The following is a 26,419-nucleotide window of genomic DNA, read 5'->3' as shown; positions in this document are numbered from 1 at the left end:
CATTCATGGGCAGAGAGATCAAGACATAGGGCAGCACTGCGGCTATAACAGGAGCTTCCAGACAGAAACCACACAGTGTCAGATTCGTTTCTCTTGCCGTGAGGTTTTGCATGTTTCCTGGATCGTAGAACAAGGGGGAGACAAACGTGTTAGATGTAGTGTAGTGGTATGCATTTTCATCATTCTGACTCAGTGGAGTCCACCTAGTTGTCACTGGCTAAAGTGTGAGATATCTCACTGACATACAATACATACATACAATGAATGTATTTGCAGACACCTCAAATCTGTCGTTTACAGTTGTTCCGTAAACTCAAGAAAAGCTTGAAAAAAACGATCCAGTAACCCTGATCTTTGTGTGCAGCACTACATTTTCTCCTCCAAACAAATATGCACTAAATCCATGAAGGTGTCAAGAGGGAATATAAATAAAATATGCATTTCACAAAAAAAACCCACACAAATATTTAAATGAAAAAAAAAAAAATGCAAGTTAAAAAAAGAGAAAATGATTTCATCTCATTTATTCATTGTTTCACATATTAACTTTTTTTATTAATAGATTAATCAGGTCTAGAAACTTGAAAAGCACCAACCTTGTCTTTCCCTGAGTTTATTGATGCTTAATCCCAGATGTACAGTTGGAGCTCCAGCTTTAATCACATCATCCACAAATCATCTGTTTCCACCTGATGATCAGGAACCAAATAATGTGCAGGCATGCAAAACTTATAGATATGGGCAAACAAATTGAAAGCTCTTGTGGTAAGTGATGAGTGAGTAAGATTCAAATATACAGGTCCTGGTCCTCCATCCACACCTTGATTGACTTGGCCGTGTGGCATGGAGCATTGCCCTGCTGGAAGAACCAATCCTGAGTGTTGGGGAAGATTTTTAGATCAGAGGAAAGCAGGTTTTCTTCCAGGATAACTTGTACTTGATTCAAATCTACCTGATTCCAGCCTTCCCTGAGGACCCCCAGATCATCATGATCCTTCACCAAATTTCACAGTGGGTGCAAGACTCTCCAGGTCTCCGTCTAACTATTAGACCACCAGGTGTTGGGCAAAGCTGAAATTTGGACTCATCAGAGAAGATGACCTTACTCCTATGGTCCAAATCCTTATGGTCTTTTGCAAACCTAAGCCTGGCTCGTCCTTGCTTCTCATTTCTGAAAGGCTTTTTCTGGCTTTGCACACCTCATTCTAGTTAATGAGGTACTGATTAGGTGATGACCGGAATCAAATCATAACAAAGAAAAGTATAAAAACATCAAGGACATGGAGAGACCTACAAAAACGATGGAAAATGGCAACTGGGTGACGTGCACAATGAGGACGCCAGTGGCAGGACTGAAATCGTGAAAAGCCGGAAAAAAGCCTTTCAGAAATGAGAAACAAAGATGAAAACCTGCTTCCCTCTGCTCTGAAAATGTTCCCCAACACTCAGGATTGCCAATATTAAACTTTTTAGAGTCTGGAATAAGATACCGTAAGCTTTTTCTTAAAGTTTTCTTAAAAGTTCTCCTCAAAATAATTTTGCATTTTTATATGGGGCTGTTTGTGTATATATGTGTGGCGAGGGCAGCTGTAAGCCCCTGCCAGCAAATGTGACAACGCCACTCTGGGAATTTCACCCAGAGAATACCAACTTAGCACACAAGTTCTAATACAGAGAAAAGGAGCAGAGATGGGAGTTCCAGTTCAAACACCTTTTTACTTTTTATTTAGACAGCAGATCAATTGGTGGCTCTAATGAATAAAGATTTTTAAAAGATGAGATCATGTTAAAAGTCAATTGTTTTATTACAAAAATATACTTCAAAATCCTAAATGCTAAGAAAAGGTTACCAGTGCAGGGGAGAAGGTGTCAGAGAGACCTACATGAGGGAGTACGTGAAGGGAAAGGGGGAAGGGGGGGGTCACCACCACCAGGCACCAGAAAGAACAAGCCGCTCACACTGCAAAGCAGAAGACACACAGGTTAGTCATGCATTTTATATTAGGCATTTAAAACTCACTTCTACTATAAAAGAGAACACAGCAAAGTTGCATGCAATAGACCCAGAAGGGGGGGACCCTGCACCCAGTGATCCCCACCTGTACGCCTATGACAACCCACCTGCACTGGCACTAAAACACCACTCAAAATGTCAATGCTTCATACATTTAGTCACCACAAGCCTTCTCTCCAACACAGTTCAACTAAATTCTGGTAAATAAACCAAAAATAGAACAATTTGAAACAAACTAAATAAACAAGGAAACTGGTCAAAATATCAAGAATTGATAGTCAACAAAAGGTTACCAAAAACAAGGCGACCAGACAAATAAATACAAAAAATCAATATGAGAAATGCAAAGGAAAGGAGCTCCAATGCTTCCTTTCAGAGCTCCTTTAGCATAGGATGCAACGGACCTTCCTATACGAAAGGAAAGGAGATTATGCCGACCCACAATTCTTTGCGAGAGCAACATTTAAAGTGCCACACACCTCGGCCGTTCATGAAAACTAACAATATGCCTACTTGCATATTTAACAATGACTTTCATGCAGACATATAGTAATTGGAATAGTGATGATAAATGTGTGGACAGTGATAATAATTGAATGGTATTTTTTTATTTATTTCAATCATGTTACAAATTTGACAAAAACGAAACTAAGACCACAAATGAAACGTAAATAAAGCAAACGGTCAAACAGGAAGGAGGAGCTGCTGGACCTGAAGCCGGTCAGTGAACCAGCTGTTGATAAAACCAACATGTGGAGAAATGGACGACGCGTTTTTTGTAGTCCATTTTTGTAGTTTCTCCAGCGCAGACGCACGTCAATCGCCGGTGCCGATCATCAGCTGTCAATCATCAGCGGCCGTGTTATAATGACGTAGCTTAGTGAAAGTCCGGTCTGATTCTCTGAGCACCGCGGTCGACTATTCCTAAATCCTTTTGAGTTCTCCTATCGCCTTTCCTTAACCCCGTGACGTTTTCTCCAGAGGTCAAGGAATAGGAGTTAGGAATAGGAGTTAGGACCTTATTTTTTGACTATTTGACTGCACCCTTGGTTTAGATCTGGATCAAACCTTCAGTCTGTGTGTTTCAAAACATTATAGTAGTGTTACACCTTTCCTGTTCCTTGGCTCTCAGACCGTAGTCGGGGAGCACAGGGGAGACGTTCCCTCCAGGGCCGATGTCCTTTCGGGGGTAACACCCTTCACTATAACCGGCAGTGGGTCTGTTTATAGGTCGGAAGACACGGGCACGGATTCTTGGCGTTTGGTACTTTATTTAACAGTACACGTAAACTCAAAACCACAACCGGACTCGTTTAGTTCCTCCTAGACTGACAGTCGCGCAATCGCTCGTTCACTCATTCGTCGACTTATTCGCTGACGTCACGCTCACACACACACACACAGACATTCTCGCGCACACACATACGCCACTCTCGTAACACTACCCCCACTCTGGATGACAATCGAAATAAAATTTTCACTCCAGCACAATAATAAACACCAACATGTCAATACAGATATACAGCCCCCATACACATTTGTAGCTTGTAGTGCAAAGGCAAGAATTTAACAGTGTGTTGCGTTTAGTGCACATATTACAGTTGAGCAGAACAACCCTGAAAAGGCATTACAATACCCATCGCTCAGACTACGAGTAGAAGATATAATTAGCATTTTAAAGGATAATAGTAGTTCTCTGTAATTACTCAAAATATTAACAGAAAAATACACCAAATGCAGTTTACCCCATAGTGCATACAACAACCATTACCGTCAAGTTTTTTTTTGTTTTTTTTAAGTATAGAAAATAACAATTAGCTGGAAGAGCCTATAACAGTTGACTTTGTATCAAACTTTTTTTTTTTTTTACCTTTAAGTTCTCTTTTTATATATATATTATATATTCTTTACCAAGAGAAATACAAAACATAAGCAATAAGCAACTTCTTATTTTTTTTTTAAACATTGTAAACATTGCCCTTAAAGTTCTGGAACTGCCCATGAAAACGGGCGCTCAGTGAGCCGGGCGCTCAGTGAGCCACCCACTCACCAAACTGAGTCGGTGGTCTACGCCTGCGCTGGGGCCTTTGAGAACGAGGGCTCTGAGGGTGCTGCACCGCCGCACCACCCCCACTGTCCTTGAACTCCACAGGAACGGAGGAGTCAAGGTGAGTGGTGGAGGGGTGAGAAGCAGCAGCTACAGGAATGTCCACAGCTGGATCTGATGAGGGAAAGCTGGAGCTGTCATCAGCGTCAGAGAAGAGCTGGGGCAGACCCAGTTGAGTGTCAGCAGGATCTACGTCGTCTGGGGGTGACACCTCCATTGGTGTCCAGCTCTGGGCTTGCTCCAGGGCCCAAGTATTGTCCAGTGGGTCCCGGCAGCGATAAGGCTTTAGCTGATCGTGGTGAACCACCTTTACTTTAGTCTTTGGCCCTTTCTGGATTCGATAAACCAGGTCGTCCAACTGACCCAGAACGAAGAATGGCCCTTCGTAAGATGGGAGGAACTTCCTCACTCTGTTCTTGAATTTTTTTGTTCCTTTGATGAGGTACCACACAGCATCACCAACGTTGTAATGTGTGCGGCAACAGTTCTTGTCATATTGTCTCTTTGCACGTTCCACAGACTCTCCGAGAGCATCTCTGGTGATTTGGTGCGCCAGCTCCAGTCGCTCTCGAAGGTGCTGGACATACTCAGGGGCTGAGGGAGCTGGTTCAGGGTCTGGCGGCAGGCCGGATACCAGGTCTACTGGCTCACTCACTTCCCGGCCAAACATTATGTAGTTCGGGGTGAAACCAGTTGAACTGTGCTTTGTTGCTCTGTAGGCCATGACAGCGTAGGGAATCATGAGGTCCCAATCCCAGTGGCAACGCTCGGCTGTCGTGGCCAGGATCTTTTGCAGAGTGGCATTGAACCTTTCAACTTGCCCATCGGACTGAGGACGGAAAGGTGTGGTGTGTGTTTTGTCGATCCCGAACAGCGTGCACATTTCCTGGAACACCTCAGACTCGAAGTTCCGGCCTTGGTCGCTGTGCAGTGTCTGCGGGGCTCCATAGCGACACACCCACTCGGAGGCGAGCACTTCAGCCACAGTTACAGCTTGTTCGTTAGGTAGGGGAAACGCTTCGACCCATTTTGTGAAATAGTCCTGTATTACCAGCACATATCTGTTGTTGCGCTCAGTCTCATTCAGTGGCCCCATGATATCCAAAGCGATGCGCTCCATAGGCGCTCCGACTCGAACAGTGCCCATGGGGGCTTGTGGTGTCTTCCGCGGCCTGGCTTTTGATGCGCAGCTGGTGCAGGTGTTACACCACAGGGCAACGTCCTCCCTCATTCTGTACCAGAAGTATCGGGTTTGCAGCCGAGCTACAGTGCGCTCTACACCAAAATGTCCACCAACTTGTCCCTCATGCATCTGTCTCATGATGTCTGGCCTGAAGGTGCGGGGCAGCACTACTTGTGGATAGAATTGGGTATCGTCCAGGCAGTAGAAACGTCTTACTAGCACTCCATCTCTGATGTAGAGGCGTTTCCACTGGCTCCAATATGTCTTTGTGGCTGGGCTGCATGGTGAGACTGTTACCCATGCAGGACGTTCTCCGCTGGTTTCCAACCAGGTTCTGATGGGTGCAATGTCTGCGTCGTCTACCTGGGCTTGTCGCAGCTCCTCCAGGGACCAACCACCAAACAGTTCATTTTCTTTTGACTTAGTCAGGTATATTTTCTCGGGGGACTTTAAGTTGTTAGAGTCAGCTGGCAGGGCCTTATCTACCCCCACTAGACTTGCTTCTGCGGGAGCTGGGTGTCTCTCTACCCCCACTGGACTCAGCATCGCCTGGTTGATGTCAGAGTCCAAATTGCACTGCACAGCCTGGTGACTGATGTTCAACTGAGGAGGAGATGGGCTGGGGAGCTTACAAGGACAGGACTGACGGCAGGGTCTCCGGGAGAGGCTGTCTGCGTTGCCGTGAAGCTGGCCAGGGCAATGGATGATCTCGAAGTTGTATTCGCCAAGTCTCTCGAGCCACCTGGCGAGCTGCCCCTCAGGCTCCTTCATCCTTGTTAGCCACCGAAGGCTGCTGTGGTCGGTGCGCACCGTGAAGCGCCGCCCTAGGAGATACTGGCGAAAGTGTGACGTGAAGTCGACCACGGCTAGCAGTTCTCACCGTGTGGTACAGTAATTCTGTTCAGTTGTGGACAGCTTGCGGCTTCCATAGGCTAGCACACGTTCCACACCCTGCTGAACCTGCGAGAGAACAGCGCCGATACCGACGTCGCTGGCGTCTGTGTCCAGTATCATGTTGCCTTGGTCGAGTGGGTAGCCCAGGATTGGCGCGGTCGTTAGCAAGCATTTGAGTTCATTAAATGCCGCCTGGCATTCCTCAGACCAACGAAACTGGGCATGTTTCTTGGTCAGGGCATGGAGAGGTTCTGCAATGGAAGCAAAGTCTTTAACGAACCGCCAATAGTAAGATGCAAGGCCCACAAAGCGACGGACATCTTGGAGTGACGTCGGTGTTGGCCAGTCCTGCACTTTCTGGACTTTGTTGGGGTCAGTGGCCACACCGCTCTCTGAAACGATGTGACCCAGGTAGGCTACTTGGCGGCGGAAGAGGCAGCACTTAGACGGTTTTAGTTTCAGTTTGGCCTGGTCGAGACGACTAAAAACCTGGCCGCTGCAGCATCTGCGGAACGTCGCTGCCCAGAACGTTGATGTCGTCCAGGTACACTAGGCAGGTCTCCCACTGCATGCCGGCCAGCACCCGGTCCATCAGGTGCTGGAATGTCGCCGGAGCATTACACAGTCCAAATGGCATGACATTCCATTCAAACAGTCCACTTTTGGTGCAGAATGCTGCTGCTTTGCGTGCTCTTGGGGTCAGTTCGACTTGCCAGTAGCCGGCCGCGAGGTCAAGGGTGCTGAACCACTTGGCATTAGAGAGGGTGTCCAGCGTGTCCTGGATGCGGGGCAGAGGATATGCATCTTTAATCGTGCAGTCATTCAGGCCTCTATAGTCTATGCAGAGGCGGTACGTCCCATCTTTTTTCTTTACCATCACTATGGGCGATGCCCAACTGCTGTTGCTGCGGCGGGCCAGCCCCGCCACCAGGCTCTGTTGTATCTGTTGGTCAGCATCCTGTTGTTTCTCCAACGCCATCCGGCATGGTGGTTGCTTGACTGGGAGGCCTGGCATGGTTACGATGTCATGCTGAACCAGGCTGGTCCTGCCGAGGTCAGTGGGTCCTGTGGAGAACACATTCTCATAGGTGCACAGCAGCTGAGCTAGCCGCAGCTGCTCCTCTTGGTTAAGCTCATTCGAGCTCTGGGCATAGAGCTCCTGTAGGTGCTGGGGGACCGGAGGGCGGCTGCTGACAGTCTGTTCAGGCTGGTTGTGGGCAACCGCGTTTGCAGGCTGCAGAACCTTTACCGGCTGGAGGAGTCCCACGACACTGTTGCCCGGATTGAAGATGCGGAGGGGCATGGTCATATGGGGCTGAGCTTCCACTAAAACTCGGGCCACTAACAGTCTGTGTTTTTCAACAAAGCCTTTGGTGGGGCTCAGCATCAATCCCCCTTCAACTGGGTCTTTAAGGTGGATGTTGCCTCTTACCACAAACTCCTGCCCAGCCTCCAGCACCACCGTCCGGGCCACTCTCACTGCGTGCGCCTTTGGTTTGTTTTTGGAATCGAAATACGGCACCTCTTCTCCAAACAGCACAATCCGTTGATTCCCAAAATCAAGACGTGCCTGGGCCTGGCTCAGGAATGGATGGCCCAGGAGGGCCTCGTCACCAGCTATATCAGCAACCAGGAAGAGGACGCTCACCTGACGGTTGTTGATCTGGACAGGGATGTGAGCTTCGCCGAGCACGGGTATGTCACCAGGCCAACACCGATCAGTGTCTCTACGATGGATGACTGAAGTGGAGGCCTGACATCTGGATGAATGGCGTTGTAATGACACAGAGGAAAAACACTTTTCCGAGCCCCACTGTCCAAAACAGCGCACACTTCTAGCTCGTACACAATCATGTGAATGTTCATTTCTTGACCCTGGGCCTTAAGGTGAAGCACAGCTGACCTTGAGCTTTGAGGGGGCATGGTTGAAGTTAGAGCTCTAGCTGCATTTCTTGGTGAGGGGCAATTTCTCTTCATGTGACCCAGGCCTGAACAGTTATGACACCGAATCTCATCCCATTTAATGTCTCTAAGGCTTTTACCTCTATATGGTGTGTGACTGTGGCTGGGAGACGCAGGTTTAAAGATGGCTGATGGGGGCGCTATAGCAGTCTTTAATTCCTCTTCGTCGGTTCCCTCTCTGATCACCATAGCACGGGGCCTGCGCTCAGCTATGTCACGGGCTCCTGAGTGCATGAGACCGGCGACATATGATGCTGCTCGCTTTGTGGTTTCATAGCGATGGGCAATGTCAAAGGCTTGGGCTAACGTTTGTGGGCGCTGCTCTAAAAGCTTTTGTACAATTTCTGCATCCCCTAGAGCATTAGTAAAGACTTCAACTCCTATGGCGTCCTGCTCAGCATCAGCCCTGTTGCTGTAGGCTACTGACACTCTCCCGTAGATGTCATCTCGCAAAACATGGAGAGCCTCATGCAGCTGCATGCTGCGAGGAAGGGCCATATGCAGTTTCTATCTCCTCCACCAGGCGGACGTAGTCCCACAGGGCGGACCGGGGATTTCTGTGGATGATGGCCCCGGCTGCACCCACCATGCAGAACTTCAGCTGGACAGCCATTGTCTTTGCGGACCAGTAGTTAGCTGCAGCACAACTCTCAAACCTGTGCAGGAACTCTGTCCAGGGTGTGGTGCCATCATACTGTCCGGGCCTCAAAGTGGGGACTCTTTCTCGATGGTCATAGTCATCCTCACTCTCGGAGGAGAGCTGATGTGACTTTGGCTGCTCACCTTTGCGAAAAGAGCTCTTTAACTTCATAGTCCGACTGTGCCCTGGCTCCGGCGAATGTCCATAGTTAATATCCTTTGATGAAGAAGGGCAGGTGGTGCACAGGCATGTGGGGGCTGGGGGGCAACCGATCTTGGGGGTGCTGTGGATGTAACCCCCCTGGTCCGAGGAAAAGGGGTTTGAATGCGGCGTTGCAATAGCAGCAGGTTGTGGAATAAAGTCACTTTGTCTGTTGGCCGCACCACATTGAAAACGGTAGCTGTCCTCTTCGGAATTAATGAAGGGGTTCCGGCTCGAGAACTTGGGTTGAATGAGCTCACATGGCGCCGCCGCATACTTCATTCTAATAGGCTCCACTTCACGGTGGAACACTTTAGAAAGTCCATCATAACTTGTATTTCCTTCACTCATATGGTCTATGGTCTCTTCCACATCACCGTCGTTTATCGTTACGAACGGGTTGGACTTTGAGTAGCCGAGATTGCACGGGCTACGGCGGTTAGCGTCCGCCATCTTAGCTTAGCTGAACAGGTAAACAATGCTTTCCGCTTATTCCTTTGTCTCTTCTAACTTCACTGTTGTCAATGTTTCACCGTTCATTCCTTGCTCACCACTGCCTTTCCGTTTACGTGAGAGGGTCCCTTCGTGGTCGCCAATGTTACACCTTTACTGTTCCTTGGCTCTCAGACCGTAGTCGGGGAGCACAGGGGAGACGTTCCCTCCAGGGCCGATGTCCTTTCGGGGGTAACACCCTTCACTATAACCGGCAGTGGGTCTGTTTATAGGTCGGAAGACACGGGCACGGATTCTTGGCGTTTGGTACTTTATTTAACAGTACACGTAAACTCAAAACCACAACCGGACTCGTTTAGTTCCTCCTAGACTGACAGTCGCGCAATCGCGCACACACATACGCCACTCTCGTAACAGTAGGATTGGGATAACTTTGATCCCAAAAATCAGGATTAACCTGATCCAAGCCGAAGGGTGGATTCAGAGTGGATTGCAGGACGAGAACATGATACAACTTTACAAAATACTTTTGTATCATGTAGTATATAAACATTTATTTACATTTTGTACAAAATGTGTTCAACCAGGTACAGTGATATTTAGTCTCTTTGTTTCTGACTTAACAGCATTGAAAACTTTAACATTCCTCTGTGACATTTCGATAATCTGTTGATGAATGATTGATAGGCTGTGTGTTTGAATATCATTTCCATGTTGATACTTTACAAGCGCGAGGACATCACATCTCATGCTGTCGTTCCTATCAGCTTTGCCCAAGCAGGACAGAAAGAACTTTGGTTTGTATTAATTTCTGTGTATTCATCATTAATATTATTCATACAAATGTATTATTGTGAACTTTATCGGTTTTGATGCTTGATCTCTTTCTCCTCTAAGTGTTGAAACGAAATTTCAACAAAAATGAACTCATCAAAGGCATTTTCACTCTCTGACCATCGCATTATGACAATCTCCTCCACCACATTCAACTTCGCCCTGAGTCTGCCGATCACCAGCTACGTCGCGTAGCTGATGGTGAACGGAGCAGGAGGGACGTTGCGGGCGGAGTTCTTACCGATCAACCTCGCCGTGTTCGAGATCCTCTTCTGTTTGCTTTCCGTTGGGACGCTTCTCAGAATTTCTGTCGACATTTTGAGTGAATGTGTGATCTTAATATCAGTGATGCTGTTCTGCTACTTTTCAGTCCTTGTGACTATGAAAAGAGCTCTGCCGGGGGAGGGGGGACAGGAGAGAGACTACAGCATGAAGAGAAGAGCTTTTCTCAAGGTCTTGGTGATCCTCGTGTCATTTGTGGGAACGTAATTCCTTTGGTGTGTTGCTATCCTCACCAGTCTGAGCAACTGGAATTCATATACACGGCGAACGCTCTTAAAAGTGTGCACTTTCATTACTTATGTCAGTGGCTTGGTCCAGCCACTCCTCTACCTGAAAAGGATTGGAAAATGTTCTTGCAATAAAGCTGTTTGAGGACATGCATGAGATTTCTTAAAGATCCATCATCTGTGCTTGATCGTGTATTACTGACCAGCGGGAAAAGTACTTGTAGATGCAGGGAGTTTTAGCTCAAAGGAGTGAATTCATAATAGTATGCTAGTATACTGAAGATAATTGAATGATTTATATTAGTGAATCTTCTCTGACTCGTATGTTATATCTTTTTTGCGACGATTAAATGGACAGATAAGTCATGTGAGAAGAGTAAAGGTTTATTTCCAAGAATGGCTGTCATTTTGATCAAATAAAAGAATTGCCATGGCTGTTTGCTTGTACAATTGATGATAGTCCTGTAATGTTCTTAATTTTTCAAGATTTGAAGATTCAGATTACATGCAGTTACATGCAATACATTGAAAACAACTGCCAACACTATCCAAATGTGAAAAAGAAATCCAAATCTGAGAACTAAAAATAAGTGAAACAATTTAACTCTAAGTTAAGGCTTCAAAATGCTTAATATGTAAGCTATCTGAGGAAATATATGATATTTTTACCAGTTAACGATGCAAAAAAAAGGCAGATTATTCTGCCATCCAGGCTAAAGCTGTTAAAATGACATAAAGAGGAGACTACGATGCTGTTCATCTGAATGTCAGCTGAGCTGAAAGTCTACAGCCTTGGCATCAATGGGAGTTCCGTGACGTTGTGACCCGTTTATTTATTCTTTGTTGCAGTCTATGTGAATTACTTCATCTGACGGGAAGCCCAAGACCCAGCTCACCCAATCAACCAATGCAATTCTGTCAATAGCAGGTAAAAGAAGGAACAGCAACTTCACCTATTGTACAAATATTTCAAGTGTAGTTACTCCTGAAAACACTTTACACATAAATAATGTATGACCTTGTGTTTCCCAGCCCTGCGGAGGTAAAGAAAAGGATAGATAACCCCAAGCCAAATCATTACAGAGTAAGAAAACAGCGCCCAGATGCACAATGTGTTCATATCTAATTTATCAATAATTAAGAACACAGCGAGCGGGGGTATATAGCCTAAAAACGCAGATGTCTGAAAGATCAGGACTATATTGAAGGCCCTTTTCTTCATCAGGTTGGATCCCTCCCTCTCTGCATCCCCCGGGGAGGGCTGTTTCAGAGCCCAGAGAACTGTAATGCAGCAGAAAGTCATGATGATAAAAAGACACACAAAAGTGATTCCGTAAATTCCCATTACAATTGGATGTGTAATGCAAAAAAACATTTTGAAGATCCCTATGGCGATGTTTTCCAGCCATATTAAACAACAAAAGCTCATCCTGTACCGCAGGGGTTTATACCTGAGGTACATAAGTGGGTGGACGACTGCAAAATAGCGCTCTTTACAGATGGAGCTCTGGAATTGATTCCTGGCTATGACTAAAACGTTGATAAGTTTCACCACTAGGTCTGTCACTTCATCGCTGGAAGAAACCTGTTGTATGCTGGTTAAAGCTGGCCCAAGGAATCCAAAAAGTATCTCTGTCAGGACCAAGTGGAACTCAGACACTTCCATCCTGTCTGTCCAGAAGCCAGGAGATGATGCCATCAACCACAGCACCCAGCCATTCATGGGCAGAGAGATCAAGACATAGGGCAGCACTGCGACTGTAACAGGAGCTTCCAGACATAAACCACACAGTGTCAGATTCGTTTCTCTTGCCGTGAGGTTTTGCATGTTTCCTGGATCGTAGAACAAGGGGGAGACAAACGTGTTAGATGTAGTGTAGAGGTATGCATTTTCATCATTCTGACTCAGTAGAGTTCTTTACATCTAGTTGTCACTGGCTAAAGTGTGAGATATCTCACTGACATACAATACATACATACAATTAATTTATTTGCAGACACCTCAAATCTGTCGTTTACAGTTGTTCCGTAAACTGAAAAAAACTATCCAGTAACCCTGTTCTTTGTGTGCAGCACTACATTTTCTCCTCCAAACAAATATGCACTAAATCCATGAAGGTGTCAAGAGGGAATATAAATAAAATATGCATTTCACAACAAAAAAAAACCCACAAATATTTAAATTAAAAAAAAGAAATGCAAATTAAAAAAAGAGAGAAAATTATTTCATCTCATTTATTCATTGTTTCACATATTAACTTTTTTTATTAATAGATTAATCAGGTCTAGAAACTTGAAAAGCACCAACCTTGTCTTTCCCTGAGTTTATTGATGCTTAATCCCAAATGTACAGTTGGAGCTCCAGCTTTAATCACATCATCCACAAATCATCTGTTTCCACCTGATGATCAGGAACCAAATAATGTGCAGGCATGCAAAACCTGTAGATATGGGCAAACAAATTGACAGCTCTTGTGGTAAGTGATGAGTGAGTAAGATTCAAATATACAGGTCCTGGTCCTCCATCCACACCTTGATTGACTTGGCCGTGTGGCATGGAGCATTGCCTTGCTGGAAGAACCAATCCTGAGTGTTGGGGAACATTTTTAGATCAGAGGAAAGCAGGTTTTCTTCCAGGATAACTTGTACTTGATTAAAATCTACCTGATTCCAGCCTTCCCTGAGGACCCCCAGATCATCATGATCCTTCACCAAATATCACAGTTGGTGCAAGACTCTCCAGGTCTCCGTCTAACTATTAGACCACCAGGTGTTGGGCAAAGCTGAAATTTGGACTCATCAGAGAAGATGACCTTACTCCACTCCTCTATGGTCCAAATCCTTGGTCTTTTACAAACCTCAGCTTCTCATTTCTGAAAGTCTTTTTTCTGGCTTTGCACAGCTCGTTCTAGTTAATGAGGTACTGATTAGGTGATCACCTGAATCAAATCATAACAAAGAAAAGTATAAAAACATCAAGGACATGAAGAGACCTACAAAAATGATGGAAATGAAGGAATGACAACTGGGGTGACGTGCACTATGAGGACGCAAGTGGCAGAACTGAAGTCGTGCAAAGCCAGAAAAAAGCCTTTCAGAAATGAGAAAGAAAGATGAAAACCTGCTTCCCTCTGCTCTGAAAATGTTCCCCAACACTCAGGATTGCAAATATTAAACCTTTAAGAGTCTGAAATAAGATACCGTAAGCTTTTTCTTAAAGTTTTCTTAAAGACACAGTGTGTAGGAATTACTCCCATCTAGTGATGAAATTGTATTTTGCATTCAAACGAATAGTGCTCTCTGGCGCATCGCTTTGTTGCAACTACGCTATGTACCAAGAAACTATGACAACATGTCATCCAATACCACCTCACCAGTATCCTTTCAGGTGATGAGGTTGATATTTCAAACAAGTGCGTAATTACTGCTCAAGCAAGATAGTAGTTATTGTTGCCATGTTTATACTGGTTTGTTTTTGGTAGCCTTCCATTACTATGTCGTAGCCTATAGCATCAGCTAACAACTAGACACACAACAAACATAAGCGAATGCGGTGCTTATATTGCTCTACAACACTGACTGTAAAAGGCGAGAGGTCGTGTCCAAGACGTCCACACGGGCGGGTGAAAAAGCTCCGTAAAAGTCGCTGTCCGCCCTGGGGGAGGGCTGGTCCTGCCTGCAACCTGTGCGTCCTGAAGTGTCTTTTCAGTCACGCTTGCTCTGAATGAAATCGCGTTTAGGTGTTTTGTCCCTCTCCGGCGGTTATAGTCTTCAAAATGGCGGAACGACATGGAAGCCTCCTGAGGACTTACCGGTCCAATGTAAATACAAATAAGAAACTCTTTGCTTACAAGCATAAATCAGATTATTGGCTGAGGTAATTATACACTTATGAGGACCTATGAATGAAGATATTGATTTTAGCTAATAAATTACTTAAAACGTTACACACTGTCCCTTTAAAAGTTCTCCTCAAAATAATTTTGCAATAATTTTCATATGGGGCTGTTTGTGTTTATATGTTTTTTTTAACTTATCTCGAACATTCACAGCAGCTCATGGAACGATAAGTCTATTTTCTCTTTACTCGCATCATTTGCAAGAGAAATGATTCAAAGGTACAAGTCAGTTTTACATGTTGTGACAGAGACAAAGCACAGCTATGGCGCTATATGCAAACATTCAGGTGTTGGAGGCAGTCAATCAGAAGACTACTACTGAAATGATGGCAGCTGGTAAATTGTTCACATGGAGTGCATTAGTATTATGCATATCACAACTGTTACTGTCCATGTAGAACAATCAGCTTCCATGTATTTCTGTGGCAGCGTGTTTCTGCTTGTATCGCTCTGCTTCGTCCCAGGCCTGTCTCGAAGTAGCTGTCTGGTTCTCTCATCCTGCCGTCTTACATTTCACCAACAGTTTGGAGCAACGTCCAGTCGAAGGTAACCATTCAGCTCAGATTCAGCGGAGTGCTTTAAAGACATAACAGACATAAGTACACATGATCTTGTTTTATGGCCTGACTTACAGATACAGTGCACATCAGTTGCACTTAAGCAAGTCATCATCCAGCATAGACGCTACCATCGCAATTCCTGCATCGAGACTCCATAAGTGATTAGCTCTGCTTCCCAAACTGCCATCATAGCCATCCTCCACCAAAGTAGAAACCTTGAGACACTGAGCCTTGTTCACATAGAAATGTCCTTACTTTGCACGCCAAATAAGTGCACACACAAATTTCCTGTAAGATTCATGACGTAAGCACTAGCCAATTTCACCGCCATGTGCATGTTGGTGCTATTCACATTCTGCATGCTGCTAAGCCCAATTTTGTCTATAAAAGGAAACATGTTTGTCGAGTTTATCCAGTCAGTTGCTGCTTTGCTCGGCAGACCTACAGTACACATATTATCCAGTATGAAGAGTTAGAAGCTCTGGTTCACACAGTTAATAGAATTATTCCTCAAAGTCACTCTTTCTCTGAACAACATTGTCATTTTCTGTGTAAATAATTGTTGACTCTTGACTTCCTCTAACACTGATAGCAGGAGGGGTAAACATGTTTGTTTTGAGAATGTCAAGGGAAGCAAACAAAAAAAAAAAAAAACCTTTAACCAGTTTATATTTCATACACTCATACTGGCGATTTATGTGATAAATGATATGCATGAGCTCCCCCACGGTTGGTTCATGTCACCAGCAGCATTGGAATCACAGTCGGGAGTTCCATCCAGTCAAGTCGCTTTACTTACATATGAATTATTATGCATGCAACACATTGCAAAAGAAACATTGACAGTCCATCACACATTGTGAAATACAAGTTTTTTTTTTGTTTGTTTTTTTTTACATTGGACAGGATTTTACAATATTGTTTCTCTTTAATGACCAATTTATATATACACACATGCATTATAATAGTTACTGATATATTTATACAACTACAATATATTTATTCTGAAGATAAATATAGTCATAGTGACATGCCTTTATTAAAATCATATCCAAATTAATTTTGAGAATATCTTAAATCACTATTGTGTTTTCTCAGACAAATATGTTTTGCTAACTTCACAATTTCAGAAAAGAGCGCAATTCAAATTTGAAGTTTTTCCTGCACTTTTCAGTTTATAAACCACCTCGCATGGAAGAGTCTTCTGGGCAGACCTCCTCTCGATCTTCGTGACTTTAAAGAGCTCATAAGGAGGAATCAAGGCTTCTCTCTCCGCCTCTCCAAGCTTGGAGTACAGAGAAACGTCTGCTCCAAAGCATGTGATAATCTCAAAGCACGACTTATCTCCAAACCTCTCGGCGCCGGGGTACCAACCCATTGAACTGGAAGTAAAAGAGCCAAAGCGGATCGCCTTGTTGATAACATCTTGGCTAAAGTAGCTGTTGACTCTGCGGTAACCAGTGAGACATCTTTCCTCTTCAGGTTTGCGAGTGTTGAGAGTTTGGAGGGCGTCGGTCAGGAAAAAGTGAAGTGAGTGGTATCTGAATGTGGTCTTGTACTTAGATTTCTGGGTTCGGACTGCAGAATTGAAATTAAGATAGACTTTTGGATTGTCAAGCGTGTAAACATAAATAGCCATGATGCGTTCTTTCCCCAGAGAGGTGGACGGTCGCATTCCCTTTTTACGCTTCCATTTTTTGTTGTAGTATTTCTCTGCCTGGCCCCAGGCCAGGGTGAAGTTTTTGTCTTTGTTTTTCTCATTTGCCAGGTACTCCTTCATCACTCTGTACTCCATCTTGTCTTTGCAGCCAGCATACATGTCGTCAACAGCATTAGGAGCCAAATCCAGTGGAGCTTGACCTTCTAATATGTGTCCTGCAGAGCTCTGAGAAGTCATAGGAATACAAATCTTATTTGATAACCTTAACTACAGTTATCAGTACACAGCAGTCAAAAAAAAGCACCCATCTGATACACTACCTCCTCAATTCCTACGGAGAATCCACATGTCATGAGCACTGCTGCCCAAACTGCCATGGTTGCCATCGTCCACCAGCATAGAGACCTGCACACAAACATACTTCCTTCACCAAACACAATTTAAATGCGTTTTCTGTGGAAATCTTTCCATTTTCATTCATCCGATCTCAATCTGCTGGTTTCTCCAGCCTTGCCCAATAATGTTAATTTCTTGAATGCTAAAGTAATCATGTTAAACTTGAAGCCTTGAAGCAGCCTCCTTGTCATTCATAGTGAATCTAGATCAAACAACTGGGGACAAAAAGCAGATCTCTTTTTCTTCACTTACCACACTTTGGTTCTCACACGTAGCACTACTCTGGTGACTTGTGGGTTATCCGTTAAGCTGAGCTCATGTTTTGTCTTTCACCAGCTGCAGGCCATTTTAATCAGGAGGTGGGATTTTCATGAGGACTACGTTTCCTTTTTGATTTTAAAGGATCGTATCGGTCATGTGGTTTGGGTTATGAGCTTATTATATTTGTTGAAATGATCCTTAAATCCCCACAGCAATCAATAAACAATAAGCTCTAAAAGAAATCTGGCATCTGGCTGTTAAATAACCATAATACGCCTGAATGCAAAGATTGGTTGGGCTACAATCAAATGAGAATGAGAATGGAAATACTGGGTTTGCATTTGCTGTCCCATGTTTGAGTATTTATATTAAGGAAACAGCACCATTTCACTTGTAACAGTATGTACAGTCCAGATATTATAGCTATTGTAATTCCATTGCAGTAGATTAAGCGAAATAAGCTAAAACAGGTCACATTATGCTCATTATCATCGCTCATATCATTGCAATTCACATCAACCCAAAACAGACAAGATTCACTCTATGAAATATATGAATCACGATTCAGACTACATCATATGCAGCAGCCTCGCTGTGGAGCCCAGCTCACAGGGACGTCGAGGGGAAAGAAGAGACAGGATAGGATTATGGTGTGAGTCAGTAAAGCCGATCGAAGCTAAAGCAGTAATACAAAGCAATATCATGACTGCCTGGCAAAGGCGTTGGGATCAAGGAAACAAGGGGTGTCATCTATATGAAATAAAGCAAAAAGTGCTAGGAATGAGAATGGGGGAAATAACTCAGCAAATGTTCATATCAAGACAGAGGTTATGGCACACAAGGTTAGATAAAAGATTAAAATGTAGAAGCAGCCACACTGAGGGAAGCTAAAGGAGGAATTATAAAATTGTTGGGTGGGAGAATTGAATCCCTAAAATGTATTAAGTATCGAGGAAGGACATTATAAAGCCTCGTTTGAGTTTTTATAAGGAACTGGATGAATGAAGATCATTTTGTTATGTTTTCAGGCAGAGGAAACTCTGGCCCACACTCTAGCACAGCAGGTGGCGGTAATGCACGGTATTGCCAGCCACCCGTCATTAAAAAAAACGAAGAAGGTCCCGGACGGCCTTTTCGCGCGCAGGCAACCTACCTGCTTGCCTGCGCGCGCACTTTTCCCGTGCGCTCGGCTCATACAGCGTCACTCATGGCGTCACTCATCACCGGAGTCTTCCGCAAGCCGCTAGCTTAAACCGGTGAGTAGTAACAACAGCAGTAGTTTTGCGGGAATAACATTGAGGGAAGCCCGAATGAGGACTCTAAACTTTCTCGTTGGATTCAGCGACTTTTGGAGCTGGAGCTGCAAACTACTGTCATTGTTCAAGACTTGGCAACACTGGGGTTTCCGTTATTTAATTATAGATTGAACTACATATTAAAACAAACAAAAACAAAAAAAAGCCTTACCTGTGCTAGTTTCTCCAATTAAAAGTCCAGTTTTAAGAGTATTTCAATTGAATGCAAGTAAATCTCAGATCACCATTGAAGGAACATAGTCCTGTATGTGATAGTGATGGAGGAACAGGGCAACACACAGTGTAGAGGCTGCAGCAAGAAGACACAGAATAAACAGTAAAGCACACAGATTCATGTCCACACTGTATGATGTGTTCATCCTTTACACACTAAAAAATAGCACAAAATATTGTTCAGTATTGACGTTTATTTTAAAAAGCATGAATAACACTGAGATTATTGCCAGAGGATACATTACTGTATTGCATTGCATACCGCAGGGTATTTCGTCAATACATGTTGAAATGCTACTCTACTTCAAAATATATATATAATAAAATGTTTAATTTCATCAACTCCATGTGTCTTGAGAATTGATGGATGAGTTCCCTGCTCATATGTGCTTCCTAGACACTAGACAGGAATAGCAAACAGGGTGGCCTCATGACAAATCATTCAGTTCCAAAAATTAAATAAAGGACATTTCAAAATGTTCAGTTTCCATGACAGAGATGACCTGTTGCCATGTATTTTCTATAAATCCCGCCAAGAAAAAAAATCTCCCAATTTAAATGCCAGGTCATACATGAGGCTACCTTAACAACCAAAACAAGTCTGTGGGTGCATCTTAAGTCTCTTAATGTGCATCCTTGTATCTTGGCCCCTCTCACTGGGGGTTTGTGGAAGAAAACCAGGAGAGAGGAAACCAGGAACTCTGAGACTTGTTTTCTTCTGAAGCTGATCACAGCGCTCAGTTGGATCAGCTGGAGACTTTTTGATGTTTGTATTAATACTACCACAGTCATCACGGCCAGAAACACACTTTTTTTTCTCTCAGAGGCTGTTTCCTCTTTAATAAATACCTGCACACGGATGACAACCTGCGTTCTGTATTTATACCTTGTACTGTGTCCATTTCTACTGGACGCTTTGATTATATGTATTCGTTCTTTGCTTCTGTATTTATTAATACCATTATTGTTAAATCATTTACTGGCCCATAATATGATTATGGTGCCTTTTGAGTACTGGAAGCTATTTTTTTAGGCTAAATGCTTCTGGGAACATTTGAATAATGTAACTAGTATCAAATCCGACTCTCAGGAATAATCAGCCTCGCGTCACTGAATGGAATTGACGATAATTTATTTTTCATTATAAGGCCATCACCGCTTTTTGATCAACTGATAACTCTCAGTATCACCAGAATAATCATCAGCACCTGCAGAGCACCCAACACTGCAGCCACAAAGCGCTTCTGCCCACGTTTAACAAGCACCAAAGAACTGATAATCAACAGAAATATGCCTGCTGAAATAATCCCAATACTGCTTGCAGGCCAGTGTGTCGAAATGACTCCAAAGTATGTCTTTATTTGCTCCGGATTCAATTCACAATTTAAATCTCTCCTCGGTACCTCGGTGCTGCGGAGCTTGTAGACCACATTGCACCATGGGTCGTTTGTCAGGACAGCGGTGATTGTGAAGACCTCGTAGGGAGGAATCAGCACCTGGCCCACTTGGCTTGTGGCAGAGTAATGTGTTATATCGGCACCAAAGCATGAGTAGATCTCAAAGCAAGACGCGTAGCCACTGAAATCAAATGAGATCTTGCTTGAAGCCGCCCAGATGAAAGCACCGAAACGCATGTTCGTGTTGACGACGTCGTGGTCAAAGTGTATGCGCGTCCTGTGATAGGCGGTTCTGCACGATGTCTGATTGCGACGCAGCAGTTGAACAGCATCGGTCAGGTAGAAGTAGAGATAGTGGAACTTAAATCGTTGTGTGTTGTACACGTGTTTCCCCGTTTTAACGGCTCGGTTGAAATCGCGCTGGATATTTTTGGCCTCCGTGTACATGTACATAACCGTGGCGTGCTCTTTTTTCAGGTGCTCGTGCACGGGTGTCTTTGCACCTCTTTCAGCCGAGGCCCAGGCAATACTGAAGTTGCTGTTGAAGTGCCACTCGAACACGCCGAACAGGTCGATCACAGAGGCCGTTTCAGACCAGCAACCGTCGTACATGTCATCAATGGAATCTGTTTCCATGTCCAGAGGGGAACCGGTTCTCTGTGGCGACGGACAGAATGACAGAAGTTTTTTTTAATATTCAGTGTGAATACATGACAGGTGAAATGTGCGTTTTTGTTCTCTCACCTCGGCAGGTTTCTGATGCCACCAGAGGAGTAGAAATGGGTCATGATACAAAAGGAGGGCCGCCGCAAACAACACACAAAGGGCCGCCCAGTTTCTCAGTGATTTCAGCTTACACACTGGCCCTTTGCCAAACGTCACTCCTAAAGGAAAAGAAGAATACTTTTTCTGAAATATATCCTCTAACCCTTCTAGAATCATGAATATGCATCTGGCTTTGCATATTCATTTTTCAAATATACATTTTTGTGTCATCCTTCCACTTGTATTCACATTGTCTCCGTTGGTTTGCTTAAATCTGCAAGTTAAAGTATGAGCCTCACGGCTAACATACACAACAGACCATAATCAGGATCCACGTAACATTTCCTGACAGCCTGACCTATCAATAAACATCCTCATATTCTCCACCAGCAGTGTGTGATATCAGATTGTTTGGGCTTACCTTGCAGCAGCATGATATCCCTGTGAAAGAGTGTAGATAACTTGTGTGCCAGCAACAGAGTTCCGTCTCACAGGATTTACGGGTATGACGGCAAAGCACACACATTCTGCTGCACCTTTACTCCAAAGGCTCCAGAGCTAATATGTATCTTATCTTGGTATGTGATGTTTAACTGTTTTTACACGAGCACTTCTCTTTTCCAAGTTTGCAGCATATTCTCTTTTTTTTGTTTGTTTGCGTACGTACTTATTTGTCCAGAGTAGATTAAAGCCTTGCTCCACACTGTCCCGAGCATTTTGCTGCTTGCACTCAGAGGGGAGGTTCTACATGTGCTAACACTTGTAGATCCTGTTTGGTCGCTTGCCTGGTTTAAAACAAACAAAAGATACTGTGTCATCGTGTCACAACACAAAAGCGCTCACTGAAACTGATTTTTCACCGTGGAAAAGGTTGATGACAGCTCATCTCCTCAAATACAAAAGACAAAAACATCATCATAGTGCTGCTCAGGATGTGGTTAGTAAGAAACTTCTGTCAAAATATGATATGCTTTCTTCTCAATGCTGATTTATACACTTAATATGATATCTTGGATTTGCAGGGAGTCACAATCTTTTTTTTTTTTTATTAATCTTAAATGATACAGTGTGATATATTTTGATTAAATTATATATGTTAAGGGCGGGTTCACAACTTTTGTAAGAAATGCTTAAACAATTATTTGAATGTTTTCAATATTGAAAAATTATAAATAAAGTTGTAAAAAAAAAATTATATATGTGCTATTTTCCAGCACCATGCCATAGGAGAAGCAAGCATGTCAGAGACAGCACTTGACCTGCCTGTGCTCTTGTTCTCTTGGTGGGACTGCTGATGCTCATTGCCGTATATCTGACGCTCCGGTGGCAGGATGTTTGAGATTGACAGGACTTTACAATAAAATAAAAGGAGTTATTTTGTTCACAAATTAATGTTGTTATTTTTAAACATGCACTTCCAAAATCCACTATCATCTATCTTTTTTAGTGTATAAGACTAAGTGTTTAGCTCCATCTAGTGGTTGAACACTGAACAACATGTTTATCCTCAAGTAATTTCATGCAGGATCTGACCTACGACCTGAACGACGACTGCAGCTCCAAAGCTGGCGACTGATGAAGCCATCATGCAGAAATGGTACACTGCCACAGACTTCAGTAAAGCCTGGAGCCATGCAGAGCAAAAAGCCAGAGAGCCGGCTCACAAGTACATGGAGAAGCAGTATTCCGCTGCCATATCTATGTACACAAACATTATACTGCAACCTGCCGAGCAGGACCTTGAGACTGCAGAGAGTTCTGGGAAATGACCGAAGAAGACATTCGAGTCCCGCTCCCTTTATTCATCCCTAAGTGAAGCCATTCAGATCCTGAAGCACAGTCAGCAGACGTGTCTCACTACAAATTACACAACAGAGACGCCTCATCTCAACATCTCCGACAAACTGATTCGGTTCAGTACCCGAATGATTCCCCCCTTTGAGGTTTTCAGAGTCACCGACACAGGGACGGACACACAGAGGTGCAGAGTTGTCTACAGGCTGAAGAGCAACTTGGACTGCGTTTATGATGGAGAGAGCGATAAGTTGCATCCAATATCTGCGTAACCAGTGGAGGGGTTTCGGCTCATTTCTGCCATCTCTTGTGTGATAATTGAATTGCTTTTGCTGCCGTTTGTTATTGTGAAAGTGGTGAAACACAGTGCATCATCTGTGCAACAGCACTTACTAATCAGCCAGAGTTTCACTATAACGGGGCAGGGTTTCATTGTCAATGAAGGTAAAATGAGCTTTACATTTGGTGGCATCACTTTGTGTGCGTCAGAAAAGACAAAAGTATGGTTACAGTCTTCATCCCACCAAGCATATCGTATACCTCTTAACATTGATGGAAAGGATGTTCATAATTTCATGATATAATATTTGTAAATGGTGCTGGTCCACATGTCAGACTAACTTGCCATCTTGTAATACAAAGTTACTCAATTCATATCAGCTGAATGTTACAAGCAACGCACCTAGCAGCGATGTTGGGTGTGGTCTGAGGCAAACAATGGCTTTTTAAAAGGACCCAAATTATATCATTTTCTCTGTGATCATCATAGAGGGTAGAAGAGCATCAGACAAGTCAAAACATATCTGAATAGCACTGAGTAATTATGCTCGTTAATCAACAAGGTTTATTTCCTCTTTACCACCATTCTAGAGTTTAGAGAATTTAACATTTAAAGGGATAATTTGAGTGTTTTTGAGTGGGGTTGTATGAGGAAACACTACTTATCCATAGTAGACGACAGTTGGCACTCTACCAGCTTGGAGAAAATGACATGAGTACCAACATGGGAGCAAAGCATTGTACTGGTGTGGATGGGCAGCAAAAGGTCACCTAAAAAATCAATATCTGTTTCAGTGTCTGCTATATTTAGAATATTTTCACCACTTTATCTTGTTGTAAGGTAGTTTCTAAAACAGAATTAAACTGAAAGTTAACCTTATCGATAATACTTATCTATCCACCACAAGAGCCACCAGATAAGTTTCATTTTCCATTCACAAATGTGCTCCTGCAGACTAGCCGGATCTACCACGGAGGTGGTTTGAGTACATTGCTGGATGTTTATATTTCTGTCTGTGGATGGATTTTAGCAATACATGCACAACAACTGCCCGAGATGCAGACAAGAAACCTTACAGGTGTGTAGTTCATGGTTCATTTTGATCTCAACTACACACCTGCAAAGCGTCCTGACTACATCTTCCAACATCTGTCCACAGACGGATGAAACACAAACACCTGGCAGTGTACTCTGGTAGATCCTGATACAGGAAGTGTCTCCAGTACCACATTCTGCCATGACGACACACATAATGACAAGCACACGACTTTCACGCAGGAGACCACGCAGGTGTTCCGTGTGAAAATAATCGTAAAGTAAACCTTGTGAGGGCGCAGCCTGATGCTCACGAAATATCATGTTATATGATACATGATTTTTATAAGAATGCTCACCCAACTGATGGCACCTTTAAGTCAACTCAAACTTTATTTATAAAGCACATTTAAAACAACCAACAGTCCACCAAAGTTATGTACAGGACAATCAAAGTGGGTAGTACAACAGTACACGTGTATGTATGCATGTATACATTTTTACTGTGTATTGATATCTGACGAATGTTACTTGACGAGTCCAAATCACACACACATTCTTCTCTGAGGTTCCACAATTGCTTGTTGATGCAGAAGGACATGACTTCTTTAAAACGTCAACATACTCACTAAGGGAGTGAAGAGGTGAAAGTATGTTGGCCAGCCTTAAACCTCTGTTTATCTTCTTGACTATGTTGTTTTAGATTGTGTGTAAGTCACACATACTTTCTTTTATCAAATACACGTCAGGCACAGAATATGCTGTTAAGCAGGAATTTGTGTCGCCATTCAGAGTCGCCCCCGTGCACGTATATGTGTAAAAGTTCTCTAGTGTCTCTGATTTGAGACTTGCTACTGCATATCCCTACCCCTATGAACACAGGACTGATATGTCAGTGCTGAAACAAAATACTATGTATGTGACACAAGTTCATGTTGTCATGTGCATTCACCTATTTATTTATTTCACAGCTGCTCCATTCTTTCTCTCCTAATAAGTATCCGTTTCTTTGACGGTATATTAATACAATGTTTCCACAGGAGTTGTGGCAGTCAAACATGTAGTTTTACTGAAGGCATTTAGAGACACGACGATGGCAAATTTTAAGTAAATATATTAATTATAGCTAAAATAACATATTGTTGCAGTAACTGAAGATCCCTGCAGGTATAGTTTTTTTTTAGATTTTTGGACTCAAACCACTTTCTATGGATTCTTTCTCTCCTAATAAGTACCCATTTCTTTGGTTGACTCATCATTGAATGAACTTTAATCACTGTAACATTGTGAAATATTCCATGACGATTACAAATAACATTGAAAAATGGACTTCTCTTTACAAATGCGTCATCAACGAAAATATCAAAGATAATATCAGGTGCGTTGTGGTTGTATTGCCTTTGGATTATACTGATTACACCAAAAAAAATAAGATGCTATCACAATGAAGTGAGCGCGGCTGCCATTTGTTGTGTAGCAATAGTGAACAATGGGCCTCATTTACCAACTGTTCTATAGAAGAAATCCCACTTATCAATGCACATTGTATAATTCAGAAATAATTTACAATTAATTAAATGTCTTTCACAACACATAATTGTGTATTAAAGTAACAATTTAATGTTGAACAAGTATCCCAAGCATTTTCTTGTGTTACTGTTACCAGTAGCTATATGTCATATGTCCATTCTTGGGTCCTTGTCATTTGTAATGTCAGAGGGGAGTGCTTGGGAGAGGCCAGAGGATCTACTGTAAGTGTATGTGGGTGCCAGGTTACTCACACTCACGACACTTACAGTAGATGTGCTGACCATAGGGGGGGATGAATCATCATGGAAGGTTTCAAACAAGGAAACAACAGCGTACCTTCTATATACATGTTCAACTATCGCAATTAGAGATGCACTGATATGATATTGGCTTAAATTAGTGAAATAACTGGTTTGGGTATCAGTGACTGACTGGATCGGCTGATCTGGTTTTGGTTACCATTATTTCATTAAATAGAAATTCAGCACATTTATATCTGTGTATTTATTTGTGGTA

The 26,419-nt window shown here is 43.3% G+C and overlaps 2 protein-coding genes and 1 pseudogene across 3 annotated transcripts; 1 reads left to right on the top strand and 2 right to left on the bottom strand.

Annotated features, from left to right (window-relative positions):
* Window positions 1-16,165: 16,165 nt before the first annotated feature.
* Window positions 16,166-17,862, bottom strand: LOC311010412 (GPI-linked NAD(P)(+)--arginine ADP-ribosyltransferase 1-like). Its single transcript, XM_084004896.1, has 2 exons — window positions 17,237-17,862; window positions 16,166-17,141 (listed from the first exon to the last, which is right to left on the bottom strand). The coding sequence occupies exons 1-2, from the start codon at window positions 17,333-17,335 to the stop codon at window positions 16,383-16,385; spliced, it is 858 nt and encodes a 285-aa protein (XP_083861022.1). The 5' UTR covers window positions 17,336-17,862; the 3' UTR covers window positions 16,166-16,382.
* A 1,437-nt stretch (window positions 17,863-19,299) lies between these two features.
* LOC311011471 (ecto-ADP-ribosyltransferase 4-like) lies at window positions 19,300-21,920 on the bottom strand. The gene is made up of 3 exons (XM_084006424.1): window positions 21,686-21,920; window positions 21,244-21,383; window positions 19,300-21,156 (listed from the first exon to the last, which is right to left on the bottom strand). The coding sequence occupies exons 1-3, from the start codon at window positions 21,696-21,698 to the stop codon at window positions 20,269-20,271; spliced, it is 1,041 nt and encodes a 346-aa protein (XP_083862550.1). The 5' UTR covers window positions 21,699-21,920; the 3' UTR covers window positions 19,300-20,268.
* On the top strand, window positions 21,770-24,297 carry LOC311010825 (annotated as a pseudogene). Its single transcript has 3 exons — window positions 21,770-21,775; window positions 23,043-23,367; window positions 24,293-24,297. The product of its transcript is annotated as an uncharacterized misc_RNA (transcript).
* The last annotated feature ends 2,122 nt before the right edge of the window (window positions 24,298-26,419 follow it).

Source organism: Eutrigla gurnardus (assembly GCF_963514095.1).
Source record: "Eutrigla gurnardus genome assembly, chromosome: 3".
In the NCBI taxonomy this organism is placed as follows: Eukaryota; Metazoa; Chordata; class Actinopteri; order Perciformes; family Triglidae; genus Eutrigla; species Eutrigla gurnardus.
Note: the sequence above shows the minus strand (reverse complement) of the source record. Positions and strands in the feature narration are given on the sequence as shown.

Excerpts from the sequence above, each read along its gene's own strand:
- LOC311010412 (XM_084004896.1), bottom strand. The coding sequence starts at position 17,335 with ATGTTTGTGTGCAGGTCTCTATGCTGGTGGACGATGGCAACCATGGCA. Across the intron at positions 17,142-17,236 it reads TCTCCGTAGGAATTGAGGAG|AGCTCTGCAGGACACATATT; the intron begins GTAGTGTATCAG and ends ATGACTTCTCAG.
- LOC311011471 (XM_084006424.1), bottom strand. Across the intron at positions 21,157-21,243 it reads GGCATCAGAAACCTGCCGAG|AGAACCGGTTCCCCTCTGGA; the intron begins GTGAGAGAACAA and ends CCGTCGCCACAG.